The sequence below is a fragment of the Strigops habroptila genome, chromosome 1 (genome assembly GCF_004027225.2).
Source record: "Strigops habroptila isolate Jane chromosome 1, bStrHab1.2.pri, whole genome shotgun sequence".
Lineage (NCBI taxonomy): Eukaryota > Metazoa > Chordata > Aves > Psittaciformes > Psittacidae > Strigops > Strigops habroptila.
Window position 1 is genome coordinate 46,568,815 of NC_044277.2, and position 15,803 is coordinate 46,584,617.

The 15,803-nt window shown below is 43.3% G+C and overlaps 1 protein-coding gene across 2 annotated transcripts in view; it reads left to right on the forward strand.

The window, feature by feature from the left end:
* Window positions 1-1,049: 1,049 nt before the first annotated feature.
* Window positions 1,050-15,803, forward strand: part of KCTD1 (potassium channel tetramerization domain containing 1) — a 100,276-nt gene continuing 85,522 nt past the window's right edge. The window contains exon 1 of one of the 2 annotated variants that reach the window (XM_030501431.1): window positions 1,050-1,230. In XM_030501431.1, coding sequence (XP_030357291.1) covers window positions 1,222-1,230 — 9 coding nt within the window. In that variant the 5' untranslated portion in view covers window positions 1,050-1,221. The remainder of the gene's footprint in view (window positions 1,231-15,803) is intronic. The other variant, XM_030501447.1, reaches the window with a different exon arrangement.

Consider the following 15,803-nt stretch of genomic DNA (forward strand, 5'->3'; position numbering starts at 1 on the left):
ACTGCTCAAAAATAAGATTTGTAAATTATTTGTTTATGCCCGGCTTTGTTTTCTTCAGGAGAAGGAAGCTGCAAACTCCTGGGTGAAAAGAAGGAAAAAGCCAAGGCTCCATTTCAACTGGATAATTGGAAAAGGAAAGTTAGTAGCATCTGCGAGCCATGGTCACATGAACCTAAGTGGCAAATTCCTGGATTTGCTTACATAGAATCTTTTTTCCTCCTTTTAATTTTACTGCTTTTTAAAATAATATAAATAAAATTAAAAAAAAAATGGAGTGCAACTCCTTCAATCTTTTGCAATTCTGCATGGTTGAACATTTGAAATGAGTTTGTGTATCACCCCGAGGCATTGATTCAGACTTGATTGGGGCAAAGCAGTCTCCATGTGCTTATTTTTATACACGTCATTTGGGAAGTTATATAGCCAAGGGAACAGAAAATGTGTTGCTCCACTGCCAAATTATCCCGTATCCCTCGATCAAAACGGGAGGTGATCCTAATCAACAAGTTGTGCGACCTTAGTGCAATGGCAATGTCAGGTCAGCTCGGGAAAGTGAAGAGACAGACCTAAATACAAATAAAAAGAAAGAGAGAGACAGAAAGAAAGGAACAACCAACCAACAATCCTTATAATTATCATCATCTGCTGCTTTTCCCTCTTCTGGCAAAGAAACACTCCATCCATTTGCAGAAATCGCCCGCGGAAACGTTACATCAAAACTAATCACAACGATTAAAATCAGCTTTTCTGTGCAAGAGGAGAGTAAAAAGCAAGTTGGAGGCTGGAATGAGACTGTTTTTTCCACCAAAAAAAAAATCCGGGAAAAAAACCCACACGCTATATATATATATATATATATATGCACATTTCGAAGGAGATCAATTTTATGCCCGTGTGATCAGTTAATTTAATTTAACTTTTATTTCGGAGATTGATTCAGACTGGAGGTAGAGACATGAGCTAATTGTATCCTGATCCTTGCCTTGAGGGGTTTCAAAGCCCTGGAGCAACTATTCTCTGTATTTTGCTCTGTCTACCTTAGCCAAGCTATTGCATTTCTCTCTGGTGTAGCGAGGAGAGCAGACCGCTGCCGGGAGAGAGAAATATCGGAAGTGTGAGTTGAGGAGGGGGGGAAAAGGGGAGAAAAAAGGGGGAAAAAAATAAAAAAAAAAAAAAAATAGAGGGGAAAAAAAATAAAAAAGGGACACTTTGGCGGCTCCGATGTTCCAGGTAAGGGCTGCTCGGGATCGTTGTTGTTGTTTGCAGCGGAGGGTGCGGAGGGACTCGGGCGCCGCTCGCTTCCACGCATGTGCCGGGCGCTCGCACCCCGCGCGGGGACGCGGCGCGGCCGCCGCGCTCCGCCGCGCAACCCGCGCCCCCGCGCAGCGCCGCGGGGCGGCGGGCGGGAGGGAGGGAGGGAAGGAGGGAGACGGGGGGAAGAGCGAGGGAAGGAGGGGGCCGCGCGGCGGGCGGGTGTTGGGTGGGGGGTGCTCCTCCTTTCCCCACCGCCTCTCCGAGGGGGGGACTCGGGGGTGGCGTTTGCGTGGAGGGGGGGATTTATTTAGTTGAAGGGTGCGTGTTTCCGCGCGGGGGCTGCACGGCTGGCATTGTTCTCTGCCGGGCTGCAGGAGGGGGCCGCCATTGTGTGTGTGTCTGTGAGAGCGAGCGGGAAGCACCTTCCTCCCCGCCCCCCCGGAGCTCCCCGCGGCCCCCCTCCTTTGTTGCCGGGGCGGCGGAGGGAAGGGCGGCCCCGCGGCGCGAGGCGGCGGGGCCGCGGGGCAGCGGCCGCCCTTCCTCCGCGCCGCCCGCTGTTCCCCCGTGGGGACTGAGGCGCCGGTGGTGCGGAACGGCGGTTGTTCTCCCCCCTCCCCGGCCCCGCACTGCTCCGTCCCCCGGTGTCGAACGCCGTCTCGGAAGAGAGGGAGCCGCGTCCGCCGTCCCAAAAAAACCCCCAAACCTCAAAAATAATAAAAAAAAGGGAAAGAAAGAAGCCGCTCGCCGCCTGTTTCCAATCAGCGCGGTACAAGTTTATTCGAGCCCGCCCTGCGGGCATCGAGCGTGCTCGGATTGTTCGGGCAAATTAAAAAATGGGCGAAACGCTTCTCCCTTCTCAGCGGCGGGGGCTGGCCAGGGACCTCCTCCGGCTCTTCCCGCTGCGAGAGGGAAGAGACAGAGCAGCCCGACGCGCCGCCCGCACCGCTCCGTGTGCGGGAAGGAGCGGGGGCGGGGGGAAGCTTTGGGGCTGGTGGTTCGAGTTGCCGGGTTGCCCTCTGCCACCAGCGCTGTAGGAAGCCTTAAACGCAACTTTCTATTCTCATCTCCCATCCTCGCCTTCCCCAGAGTGCCGGGGGAGGTTTGGCGGAGGCCACCGGCGCCGGGGGCTGCGGGGAAACTCCGAGTTGATGAGAGGAAGTTGGTGATTGGCGCACAAAAAGGAAAACGAATTTAAGAAGTGTCCGTGTAATGGGTGCCGGTTTGGGTTCAGCAGCGGCCGGGAGAAGATGCTGGCCCCGAGGGTCGGAGGGACTTGGCGGAACTTGCCCTCGCCTATTCAAAATGACTACGGTGATTTTGGTGTATTAATTACGCCCGAAGCGCGACATAAAATGTTCTAGCACACACTAGAGGTCCCTCTCAGAGCTGACAGGGTGTTTTCAGGTTGTTCATTATTATTTATTTATTTCCCCCCGTCCCCGGTTTCACTGTTTGAACAATATCGACTATTGCTGCAAATCCCAGCGCAGCAGTACCTTATTCAAGTAATGGTGAAGACGGATTTGCGACGGTTTTGTTTGTGCCCTGTGCGTTTGTGTGTTGTTTGGGCATCGGTGGGTCACTTAATACATACATTCCTCTGCGCTCTAGAAAACACGAGCATAAACGGGCTTAATTTCATGCCGTGATTTCTTAGTTCTCTTCGAAATATCCTCGCAGTTTGTTGTTGTTGTTGGGGCCAAGTTTCAAATTTGTTACTCGCTTTTCTCGTGTGAATCCTGCCGTGGAAGTAAACAGAGTGGAACTTGAATAAGGATGCCAGGGTATGATTCGTGGGTTTTAAATGAGAAATATACAAACGAGCAAAAAGCCGGGTATTAAGTTTATAAAAAGTCAATAAAGGTGATAGAGGCGAGTAAAAATGATCGATCTCCAGCAATTTTCATGACCAGACTGTGTTAGGGAACTAACTAGTCCGCCAGTCTTCGTGTATTACAAGCCGTAGTATCACCATTTTATGGATGGAGAAACTGAGAAATAAAAAGAAGGTCACAGACTTGCCTAAAGCCATATAGCAAATAAAACATAGATCTGGAATCAGCTAGGACAGATTTAGATCTCTTGCTGATTTGCACTGCTGTAACCATTGATTTCAATGGAATTCTTCTGGATTGAAGCCTGATTCGGATCTTAGGTGTTGCTTTGTCCCTTAGAAACACTGGCTTCCTCTGAATTCCATTTTCAACATGACTGAATTAGTGAACGATTTTGGGGGGATATTTGGTGCATATCTAATTTTTAAAAGACAAATTACTGTGAAACTTTAGGACTACGATGGCTTTTGATTCATCTATTTTTATCTTTTTTTCTTTTCTTTTTCCCATTGCGATTTCATCCATCACATCAGCATAGTTCCTTAGTTGGTTTTTGGTATTGTTTTTTGTTTGGTTGGTTTTTAATGAACAATTTCCTCATGTCTAGTGCAGCTTTTGTTGCTGGCTTCTGAGAAGCGCTTCTTACTAGATGTCTCTGAATGAAGCCTTCGGTTTTATGTAGGAACAACAAATGATTTTGCACGAGGAAGACTTCCATTTGTTGTGGGTGTCAGGAAGAACTGGAAAATTGCATGACCATCGCATACAAAACCCCAGCCTTTCCCATGCACAGAGGGAAGGCTGCATGCAGAAGACTTGCTCACGTAGGCTCTTTATTGGATTATGATAAGTTTATGTATGGAGAAAATGCACTGTGAAAGGAAATATTCACTGATCATAACAAATGTGAGTACATTATTCAAAGTGGGGTCTCTCACAATTAACAAAATATCAAATCTGCCAGTCACAGTCAGACAGCATTTCACATGAGCCCAGCTGGGAAGGAATGACAATTTCTGCTTTCTGTATTCCAACTACTTTAGAAACATTTTCAGAATACCATAAAACAGACACAGATGCACAGATTGTGATTATGGTGCTTTACTGTTCATTTATTAATATGTGCTGGTATATACAAACTGCCACTGCTAAAGCATAATTTAATGTTCCTGTTTTCTTCTAGTCATCAGAGGGATTTACTTGAGATGCTGATACTTCAGGGAGCTGATAGTCCCTCGGTGTAGCTCACACCCCTGCCATGAGGGTCTGACCCCACGTCTTAACGTTTGTGGAAGCAGACATAAAATATGGGCGTCATTAAGACTATCCTAAATTTCAACTTATATGTCTGAAATAGAAATCATTCAGGTGGAAATTAGCCATACAGAGCATATGTGGTTTGTTCAAGACCATGTACTGACTCCCTGGCTGAGCTGAGTTTTAAGTGCCAGAGCTTTAGCCCCCTTTCTCACGTTCTGTGCAGTAAACTGCTGTGCCTCACTTGCAATATGTGTTCAACTCCTCTCTGGTTCCAGAGGAAAAATAATGTCGATCAGAAGCAAATTTTAGCGGAGATGCCTGCTGTTACTTATTTTGGATCCTTTTACACTGCTGCAGTGGAGCCAAGTTGGATCTCCTTCCAGGAAACAAATTTAGTTAGTTGTTGTTTTTTTTCTGACAGAAACATAATTCTTACTTTAAATGGAATCTCTTCTGTTGGTCTGTGTTGCGCTTATGTTTTCTTTTTACAGCCTGGGTAAAATTCATCTCTGGTATAGTGCCATTGACTTCTGTGTTGCTTCACAAAGAATTAATTTGCCTTTCTGTGTTGAAATACAGATTTCTGTTGTCCTACTTTCCAAAGAATACAATATTTTTTTGTTTTGTTTTGTTTTGTTTGTTTCAGTTTGAAAGAGAAAAGTATAAAATGCACATCTTTTTATTTTGCCCACCTTCACTACTTGTGCAGGCAGAGGGTATCTCTTTTTTGCTACTCTGGGAAATTAAGTTGAATATGTATATATATACATTTAGAGAATGTCTATAGGTGGGAGGAGAGAGTAACTACTATTTTCCTAGCTGATAAAACCTTAAAAAAATCTTAATGTACGTGAAAGTCATTAGCACATTCCATATTGATGATGTATGTTGTAGCTTTAATAATCTTGGGTTCTGTAATGTGTATTTTAATCATGGTTTTGATCCAGAAGTCAAATAAACAATACCCCATATCCAACTGAACCAAAGTTGATGCTGTTGCATGTTCAGTTGTTGTAAGCCCATGTTTATGAAATGAATGGCTCACCTGATAACCTTTTCCTGATAGGTCTTCAGCTGGCTGGCTATCCCCACTGGCAATGGAAGTTACTTGTTTGATGTGGTTGGCAGGTTAGCTCAAATGCGGCTTTGCAGGTGGTTTGTACATAGCCGAAGTCTATGGGTGAGGGATATGAACCTTGGAAGTGCTTGTTGGGGCAAAGGACAAATTATTTAGTGGCTCTTATTTAACTAGTTTTCCTTACCCAATGCACTCATGAATAAGGAGCAGCCTTTAAAAATACAGAAAGTAACATTGCACAGCAGGGTTTCCCTGAAATGATAGGGAAATGAGTTCTGTCTCACCCAGGGTAATGGCTTTTTCTACTCCTGATTCTCAAATGAGACCTTTACAGTTGTGGTCATTCCCCCTCAGCCAGCATTTATGATTCAGTTCTGTCTCAAACCTCAGCTTCAGTGCAGGCATCTGTGGGTTTTCCTTTATTTTCACTGGTGTAATTCAGGATGACTTGCAGGATAGCTAACTTGCAGGACTGTAACTGGTAGTACGTGGACTCAGGCATGTGCACCCCACTCCTGACTGTGACTGTGGCTGCCTCTATCAAACAGGCAGCTGGTGTGAGGACAAAACCATCTCCTAAAGTGGTAGTAGGTTCTGTCAGACCTCACCTCTCATAGCTTTTGGTTCTCATGAAGAACTGTGAAGCCACCTTGTGACTTGGTCAAGCAGAAATGATGGGTGGCTGTATCAGGCAGGGTATTTCCAGCAGACATGAGGAAATGTTGATACTTCTGTGTAAGGATGGGTGAAACTTGGCCTAGAACACAGTGCACAACTCTGAGCATTTACCTTTGAGAAAGGTGAACATCAGCTGGAGCTGCAGCTACGAGGACAACTGGGGAATGGAGGGTCTGTCTTGTGAAAGAAGTTTAGAAGAGGCTTGAATGTCCATGTTAGCAAAGCGTAGTATGGAAAGCGATATGGCTAATCCCTATAAATACATATGGGTAATGAATCCCAGAGAGAAGACAACTAACTCTTCAAGCTAAATTACAAGAAAAGTGGCTATAAACTGGCTCTGTTTTGGCAGTAGTTTCCAAGATCACTTTCTGTTACCTTACCTAGAAGAAAGAGAGACCTTGAAATTGGTGATACTCTGCTTTGGGCATGTCTTTAAAACCTGGACTACTTGGAGAATATTTCCAAAACCATTCTATGATTCTATGATTCCATGAAAAAGCACTGCCAATCCTTTACCTCAGTGACCTTACCTGCACCGTTCCAACAGGCTATGGTCCACTAAGGTTTTTCATCAACATTTCTGTCAAGTGGAGAAAAAGTTGTGGTTTTTTTCTTTTTTTAAAGAAAAGCGGACATTAAAGAAATCTATCAAAAAGCAATTTGAGATTCATTTACAAAATTGAAACAATACCTTTCTCATACCTGAAAACCACTAGTTATTTTGAATTTTCATTAGATAGAAATGTGAAAAAGACAATCTGACAGAAAAAAAAAAATCATTCTGAATTTTTCACTGAAAAAATCCTCAGTCAGTGTCTAGTTTTATGATCTATGAAAATTGTGCAGAAGTGTTTGTCAGTGGGAGGCATTTCTGGTTTGCTCTTTAGATATGATCCTTTATTCCTTCTCTGTTCCAGCTGCAAAACTGTTTATATTTCTATAGTTCTTCATTTTTTCCAAGTTAGACCTTTAATGCTTAAAGTTTTCCTCTAGTTTATTTAGTGGCATTCACTTTATTTTCATCATATGCTATAACGAGGAGAGGAGAGATTTAATAAAGAAACATGACCAAAGAGCCCTTTTCTCTTTTCCTCACCTTCTTGCAAACATTAGCTTAAAAACATCCTCTTCATCATCCAATCAACCAGCAAACTTTCTGTGCACTGGTTTAGTTGTATACCCAGCTTATAAATCCCGATGGGGAAGGATCGTCTCTCCTGCTGCAGCAGAGCACTGCAGGTATTCAACAAGTAATTAATATTAGCTCCTGGTATCAGTGTTGCCAGAGGAGCAGGGGGAAGAGAGGAGAGGTGTGCCAGACTGAGAACGTATAAATAACTATTGGAAACCAAAGTATCCAGGGGCTGCTGCAGTAGCTCAAAGTTAAGGTAAAGTCCTCTTAGGAAATAAAACCAGCTTTATTTTCCTGTGAGAACTGAACTTGGCATCAGCATTAGATGGAAGAGGTGCTGTGCTTATCATGTCTTACAAAGGGAGTACAGGCCCACCAAGATGATCACAGAGCTGTCAAGGAGGCAGGTAGGAGTGCAGTGGTCTCCAGACCCAGGGGAGGGAATGAAATGGGGGTCTCTAACTAGAATACCGAGAATGCCAGGTCTCCCAAGGTGTATTGCTTTCTAAATAAGCCAAGACCCACCTAGAGGTTTAGTTAAGACGTCCTAAGAGAGATTGATGGTCCATCCATTCAGCACTGGGGATCAGTGCTGAATAATTCAGAGGATCATTATCATTTCTGCAGGCCATTATGTACCCATTATACCACTTTTCTAAACACTGAAGAGAGATAATCCACACACTAAGGGCCACTCACACAAGGTAAACAGACCTTCCCGGCTTGCCAGTAACAGGCAAATTTAACACCATTTATCTGCAGCAGTGTGTTTCTCTGTAACTGGTATGGCAGCAAAGGGGTTAGACAGGCTTACCAACTATATCATAGGGAGTCTTGAGGGTCATGTCAAGGCAGCTGTACCAGTTGGTGACTGGAGGAGAAGGCATGAAGAAAATGAGAAAAGGGCAGTCTAGATCAACAGAGGACAGTTAACAGCCTGATTATCAAAGGGAGCTCACAAATGCAGGGAAGTTAGGGAGAGCCTCGAGGACTAGTGAAAATCGGCAGATGCAACACCAATGGAGGGATTCAAAGAGAGTCAAAAGGGATAGATGGACAGTTACGGCTCCGTTCTGTGTAGACAAACAAAAAAGGTTGAGGTTGATTTTTTTGTAGACAAAAAAATATGATGGATATTCCCTAGACATCCAAGAGATGGTCTTGATGAGATCCAGGTGGGCTCTTACGTGGACCTGCAGCTTGGTTCTGGAGGAAAAGTGAAAGGGAGGGAAAGAAGCAATGGAGCTTGGAGGTGGCTGCAGGTGTGAGCTGAGAAAACGAGACCGTGCAACCTTCCATATCCTCCAGCTTTTCCTTACAATGGCTTCTGTGGTACAAAGACAGCTTAGGATTCCTGGAGGCAAAATGAGGACCGATTTTTGCTATCAGTAGAAAACCGAATTTCCAAGGCTGCTGAGGCTGTTCTGAGGAAGAAGCTTCCTGAAAAACATGTAGCCAGTAGTGTTCCTGCTCTGGCGACATAGGAGAAAGCAACTGCAGTTTTTGCTGGGCCTTCTGCACTTGGGCAGGTGAGACTCAATCAGGAATGAAAAAGCTAGATTTTTCTCAGGAAAAGAGGTGGTTCTTTCAGGGGAAAACTGAAGCTTTGAAGAAGTGTTTTCTTTAGCTCAAAAACCTGTATTTATTACTGGCTACATAGAATCTTCCCTTTTTTCTTAATCTTCTTGAGCTATTTATATCAATGTCTTGCAACTGAGAGTTCCATAGGTTGCTGAAAGATAAGTTGGAGGGTAATACCCTTATCCATGTATAAGCTAATGCCTTTTTAAATTCCATTAGGTGCCCTCTTGTTTTATGAAGGGCATCTGATTTCTCCTTCTCACCATTCATTATTTTATATACCTCAATTCTATCATCTTTTACTGTTTTCCTTTCTAAATGAAATAGTTCTGGTCTTAATCTTTTTGTTTTGAAATACCCCCACATGTCTCTAATCATTTTTCTTGCCTCTGGCCATCTAGTGTAGCTATCTAGCACTCCCATCACTGCGTCTCACTGGGTCTTTTAAAGCTAGTTCCAAAGTCATCGGCGTGAAGGAGACTGAAGGATGGTCTTGTGGTTAAAGTACATCACTGAGAGTCCAAAGTTCTGCTTCCAGATCTCCTGCCCTATGGCCTTGGACTGATTGCTCAGCTGCAGAGATCCACAGTTTCCCTTTTAGTTCCAGGAAACGGTATGGGGAAATTTCAAGCAAAATATGTTTATAGCTTCTCCACAGCTGGATGGAAATTATTATAGAAGCACAGCCATCTTAAATGTAGTAGTTTTGATTGTTTTTTTCACAAGGCAGCTGCATGTGTGTTGAAATTTGTGACTTCTCCCTGTTTGATTGTATGGTGCTTGACTGTTTTCTATTTGTTACACTCCTCTGATACTGGGTTCAGAACAAATTCGATTAAGTCATTTCTCCTTGTTATTTTATGGTGAACTTCATATGGAAAGTATGAGTTACAAATGATTTGGCCAAACAGACACATGGCTTTCATGCGTCCTTGGGGACTTGGAAAGCCATCATAGTCCTGCTGAAATTGAAAAACAGAATCAAATTCTGACCTTTTACATGTAGGACATGGCCCATTCCTGGGGGGCGCTGGATGTACTCCCTCACTCCCACTCATACTTCCCACAGGTGGGATCAAGACTAAGGTATTGCTGGCTTGTCCCCAGTCTAAATGAACTAATTACCCACAACCTGTCAAGACTCTCTCAAGGAACGTAGGACTCGCCCATATAGTTCCCTCCCCTGATGTTTTCAGCTAGGCCTGGCTGCTACATAGTTCTAGTGCCTCTATCACTCTCCAAAATCCTGCTTCATGTCTGGGGCATCTCAATGCCTTGGTGCGTCATTCAGTGACTTCTCAGTGCTGGCATGCAGGAGCCTGCAATGCTGCAGCTGGGGCTGCACTGCTGTTGTGGCCCCATGCTTCAAGGATCTCACAAGCAAATGGGTTCCCAAATGGCATCACTTGCTACAAAACGGTCATGTCTCAATCACTAGGATAAGAGATCTTTGAGGTTTCTGAACTACAAAACCTACTTTTTTTAAAACATCTTGTGCCACAAAACCTGCTAAAAGAATACGCTTCTTTGAAAGGTTGCTACTCCAGCAGAACAGCAAAAGCAAGCTGCTTAGATAATTGTAACATAAAACTAAGGATAACTAAACTCTGGTTTAAACTGCATATTTTTTTTTGTCTGCTTGTTATCCCTCTAGCTTTTTACCTCCTTTTTTGCCTTGATGTCCCTCTTTCCCTTTGCAGGCAGATAGTCAGCTACTGTTCCCATGAATACACTGCCTGCTCTTTTCACTGGTGGGCTCAAGCCTTTGCGCACATTCCCACACAAGCCCCAGAAAGTTCAGAGCTCTTCTGGCCTCTTTGAAGAGGGGCCAGTCCTGCAAGACTCTCCTGATAACCCCACTCATGTCAATAGTCCTGTTTGTGTGATTAAGGATTACACATAAGGATGCTCAGGGGTGTTGGGGCATCAAGAATCTTTTCAGCTTTAAAAGAGGAAAAGGGTGGTTTGGCCTTTGGTAGAGCTTGGAGGGGTTTGTTTCCTTTATGCCTTATAGCTGGCATTTTGTCAGAGCTTTCTGCGCACTAGCATTCCCATGACACATGAACATGCTCAAAGAGAAATTTCCTGTGAGAAATCAGTGGGCTTCATTAAATTTTCAAAGTTTAGAGCTGTGATCCTCTTTGCCCCTCCGCACAGGCAGCTGGCCACGCCAGATTCTGGTCGCTTATGTGAACATTTGATAAATCTCACTGTGGACTACATTTGCTCTTTCACCCAAGCAGTTATCCCGCACATTTCCCTAACACTTTAAAATTATGCCTGCCAAACATTTTCTGATGTAAAGTTAAAAGTTGTCTACTGCTGAAGTGATTTTTCAGCCCTTGTGGGCACGTTTTTCTTTTTTTTTTTTTTTCCCTTGTGTAGTTCAGATAGTTTCAAGCTCTTTTAAACAGGTCGCCAAGGGTCAGCTTCAAAATATGGTTTTTTAAATTTTATTTTCTGTGTCCTAAAAATTCTTTTCTTTTATACATCTCCTTTTAAATTTGGTCAAGTGAGCGTAATGTTGCCTTACTGCCAAGGCCACGGAGAACTTAGTGTACAACTAGAGGTTGCTTCTTCCTCTCCCATAGAATCATAGAGAGGTTTGGGTTAGAAGAGACCTAAAAGATCATCTAGTTCAAACCCCCCTGCCACAGGCAGGGACACCTTCCGCTAGACCAGGTTGCTCAAAGCCCCGTCCAACCTGGCGTTGAACACTGCCAGGGATGGGGCAGCCACAACTTCTCTGGGCAACCTGTGCCAGTGTCTCACCACCCTCACAGTGAAGAGCAGAGGTTTCTGTACTTATACTGGGAAGGACGCTTCCCATTGACTTCATTTAGCCACAGCTCAATAGGCCCCATAGCACCATGCTGAAGTTGATGACACTCTTTCTGAAGTGACCTCCACTGTATGTGGTGGCACTGTGCCTGCTGTGCTCCCAAGATGTCCAAACAGGAGATGTGGCTTGAAGGTGCTCAGCTCCCACCTGGGTGCCACGCTGGCTCGCAGGGAAAGGAAGCAGGTTCTTGCCAAGAGCAGAGCTGGGGTGGGACTGGATCAGGCATCCATATTGAAAACACTACCAGGTCCCCTGCTCTAAGATGGACCTCAGTGGATTTGGTAGCAGTTTTGCAGTCCAGTGATTTGGTGTCATTTATGGCCAGCCTTTATATGCAAACCATCTGTTCATATTCAGAGCCTTGCCTGGCCTTTTCCTCATTTTTGCCCCTTTTCACCTCCTGTACGGATCATAGTCGTGCTTTCAGTGTGTGAGCAGAAGGCAAGATGTCACTTCTTTCCTCCCTGATCTTCTCATTTCCCCCCTCCCCAGCGCTCTTGGCATTTTCCTTTAAATGCCTCTTTTCTTCCTCTAGGTTCCAGAGCTGTGTGTGGTGGTTGAAACTGATTAAAGCAGTTTGTCCTGCTATGGCAGGGAGATGCTAAAAAAAAGCATGTGTGTCTCTTGGTTGTAAACCAGCATTTTTCTTATTCTTTTCCCAGTTCCTTAGCAAACATGGTTAAGCAGGATCATAGTGTAAAAAAAAGCAAAGCATCTCCTCCCTTCCTGGAAAGCACCAGCCAGATAACACATCCAGCTTTTTTCCAAAACCCTGTTAGTGCCCTTGAACTTACTGAAGCATGCTCCAGCATCAAATTGTCTAGCCAATCTGAATGTGTGATTTCCCTTCAATGTGCTTTAGCAGGATCTTTATCTGAAATTGCATTTACTCCTTGTTTGTGTCACAACTGCACTTCATGCAGTTTCTAGAAGTGCAGAGGCTTGGGTCTGGGCCAGTCTTAAATAAAGGAGCTAATGCAAACACCTCCCACCCCAACAAAACACAAGCAGTGCAAAACATAGTTCAAAGCCTTCTAGGGTGGAGATAGAAATCTAATAGCCAGCTAACACTTAAACTGCACTGCAATTAAAATATAATCCTTTAAATTTCTTGGATTTGGAGGGAGGAGAGGGTTGGAAAGAAGTATAGAGAAGGAAACGAGTCAGAAGTGAAGACATTACAATCCTTAGCCTCAACATGGAACTACTTAAGCATACCATAATTGCATCACAGAAGGTATGCATACCCCGAAACCAAATAGGAAGCAGGAAGGCAAGAAAAACAAACACAGTATGATGAACCAAACAGGTAACCTTCAGGAAAAGGAAATCTAGCCCTGGCTAACCCAAAAGAAAAGAACGTAAACTGGCAAGGTAAAATGAAAGATGGAAAACAGGAGGACTGATTGGAAATTTCAAGTGCAAACAGACACATTTCTGCAAACAAATAAGAAATACAAATATCTGAAAGAGAATTAGTGGATTTGCTGGATCAAAGGGGCAGTTAAAAATGACAAGGGTATTGCAGAGACTGCATTATATCCTCCCATCAGTCTTTACTGATTGAAAATACATTCACTCTCTACATATTTTATTTAATTACTAAGGATGAGGGCCTGTCAAACATTGAGGTATCAGAACAGGAACTGCAGGATTGACATGCTAAAGTAACAAACCTCCCAGAGCAGATGGCATCAATCAAGGCTGATAGCTGTTAACAAACTCATGCTAGTTTCCCTTAAAAATAGACTATTCTCATATACCAGATCACTGGAACTTGGCATGAATTTACTTTAAAATCATCTCAGCCACATGAAGAAAAAAAAGTTGAAATATAAGTTAGCCTTTTTAACTTCCTAAAAAAAACCTTGAAGTATCTCAATGAGCCATGTATTATGCAGAACCATTTAATATATAAATCTTAGAGGAAATTTCATTGAGCCTTTGATAACTTTTCTCAGAAGATGCTGTTAAGAAAATCTAGCAGTCATGACGTGAGATGCAAAATTCTGCCCTGGCATCTGTTTTATGAGAGAAAGCAAGTATTGCAGAAAGGAAGAGTGAAGGATTTGCAAGGAATTGCAGTAGAATACCCACAAATAGACCATAGGGGCGATCTTTAGAACTTTAATGAATTATAAGAACAATGAGCTGGGACATTTGGAGGTATAAACATTGTCAAAATTGCCTGGCCTCTTGGTCACCCAGGGCAAGACAAGACTCAAAAAAACTTGAGACCGAAATACAGTTATGTGGAGAAGAAGATGGCATTAATTTTGTTGTTTTTCCAACACAGAAAGTGACGAATGTGACAAAAAGATTTGAGTTCTCTTCAGACACTTTCAGGTTATGAAAAACTTCTTAAAGACTTATTTTATGTGTCTTGAGACAGCAAAGCAGCAGTGGAAGGGGCAGATCATGGCACTCGGTTGCTGAAGGCAGAGGTGCAGAGGCTCAAGCAGCATGAGATCCAAAGGGCAGTGAGAAGGGGCTCCCATAACGCAGCCAGGCTCTTTGTCCTGCGCTGAGGGCTGCCCAGGACCAGGGAGGTAAAAAGCCTGGCCTGCAAGGAGAGAGCCTCTGACCTGAGTGAACTGGTCTGGTCACCCTCTTATACAAAAGTTATGCACAGAAGGGACCGAAAATGCACAAGACCAGAGGCATGAAACATCACCACTGGGCTCTGTGAAAGCTGGTTTGTTTAAAGAGAAGACTGAGAATATGATAAAGGTAGATGATACAATGAATACAGCTGAGAAAAGAAATTATATGTTTCATTTTACTTTTTCATAATATTAGAAGCAAGTTTGTGTGACCCTGTTAGTTTGTATCAAAGAAACTGGTGGTGTTCCTGCAAGACTCAGCTTTTCTATGTTTTTGCCCAGAACTGGCTGCAGGAAACAGGCATCACTCCTGCCTGTTTCCATGTGTGTTTTCCTGCTTTTGCAAACTGGAACAGCCAGAGCAATGCTCTCACAAAGATCAGAAATACAATAAAACATAAAGCCAGCAAGTCTAAAGCTGATAAGAGGAATTATATTTTGATACCAAATGAAAACTCCCTGATGCAGAATGGACTAGGTGACCTTTAAAGGACCCCTTCCAACCCAGACTATTATGTGATACTATGATTCTGTAACCGACAGCATGAGCTGTCACAGCAAGGTCCACCCGGGCTGGTCCTTGGGAGAGAGACAAAAAAGCTGTGATTCATTTTTAAGGAGAACTGTACTGGATCCTTCGTATATTTTGGCTATAAAAATTACTAGATTGTGTAATCCAGAGGTTCCTTTCACTGTTCTTGCATGTTTTCCTTCCCTTAATCCTGCAGTGGTCATGTTCCGCTGCAAAATAGTGAAAAATGTTCAGTTTGGTGTGGATTATTTGAAATTTTGTCAGTCCTGGGATGGGCAAGAAAGACATGGAGAACCGATTGAATAAGGAGAAATTCTAGTTTATGGAAATGTAGGGGACATGATTAAAGCACAGAATAAGCTCCTTTCATCTCACAGCAAATACTTGTGGGGTGTCAGGATTGTTTCTTGTGAATCACTGGAGTTTAAAATACTCCTATTTTAATGTATTTTAATACATTTAATACATTTAATACTCCTATTTTTATGTAATTTTGTGGCTAGTGGCACTTCAGGGTCCACAAGTCACCAGAGGAAATTACAGAGAGGAAAATAATTTAGAGAAGAAACTAAAAGTTTATTATGACACAAATCACAGTGGAGAGACGGAAGATTAATTTGTTCCCAGATACACTACATGCTTTAGTCTGCAAGCTAAGAAATAATAATACAAAACCTCTCTGCCTAATCTGATCTACAAGTAGAATCAATTTAATTCTTCCACCTTTTTCTGGCAGTAAAGAGTGACAGTGTGGGTAAAATGCAGGTGACTTCAGGGTGATAATACAAACACTGATTTTTTCGTTACTTAGCTAAAAAAAAAAAAAAAAAAAAAAGGAAGGTCACATTTTTGTCCTTTTTAATCAGTATCCCCAGTGGCTGCTGCTGTTCATGCTCTTACAGAGTGTTTTATAAGAAATTGAATTCAAAAGCCCAGTGTTTGACATCTGATTTTGTCTAACAGGACTGATGATCATAGGTGTAAAATTGCTAACTTGTGAGAGTG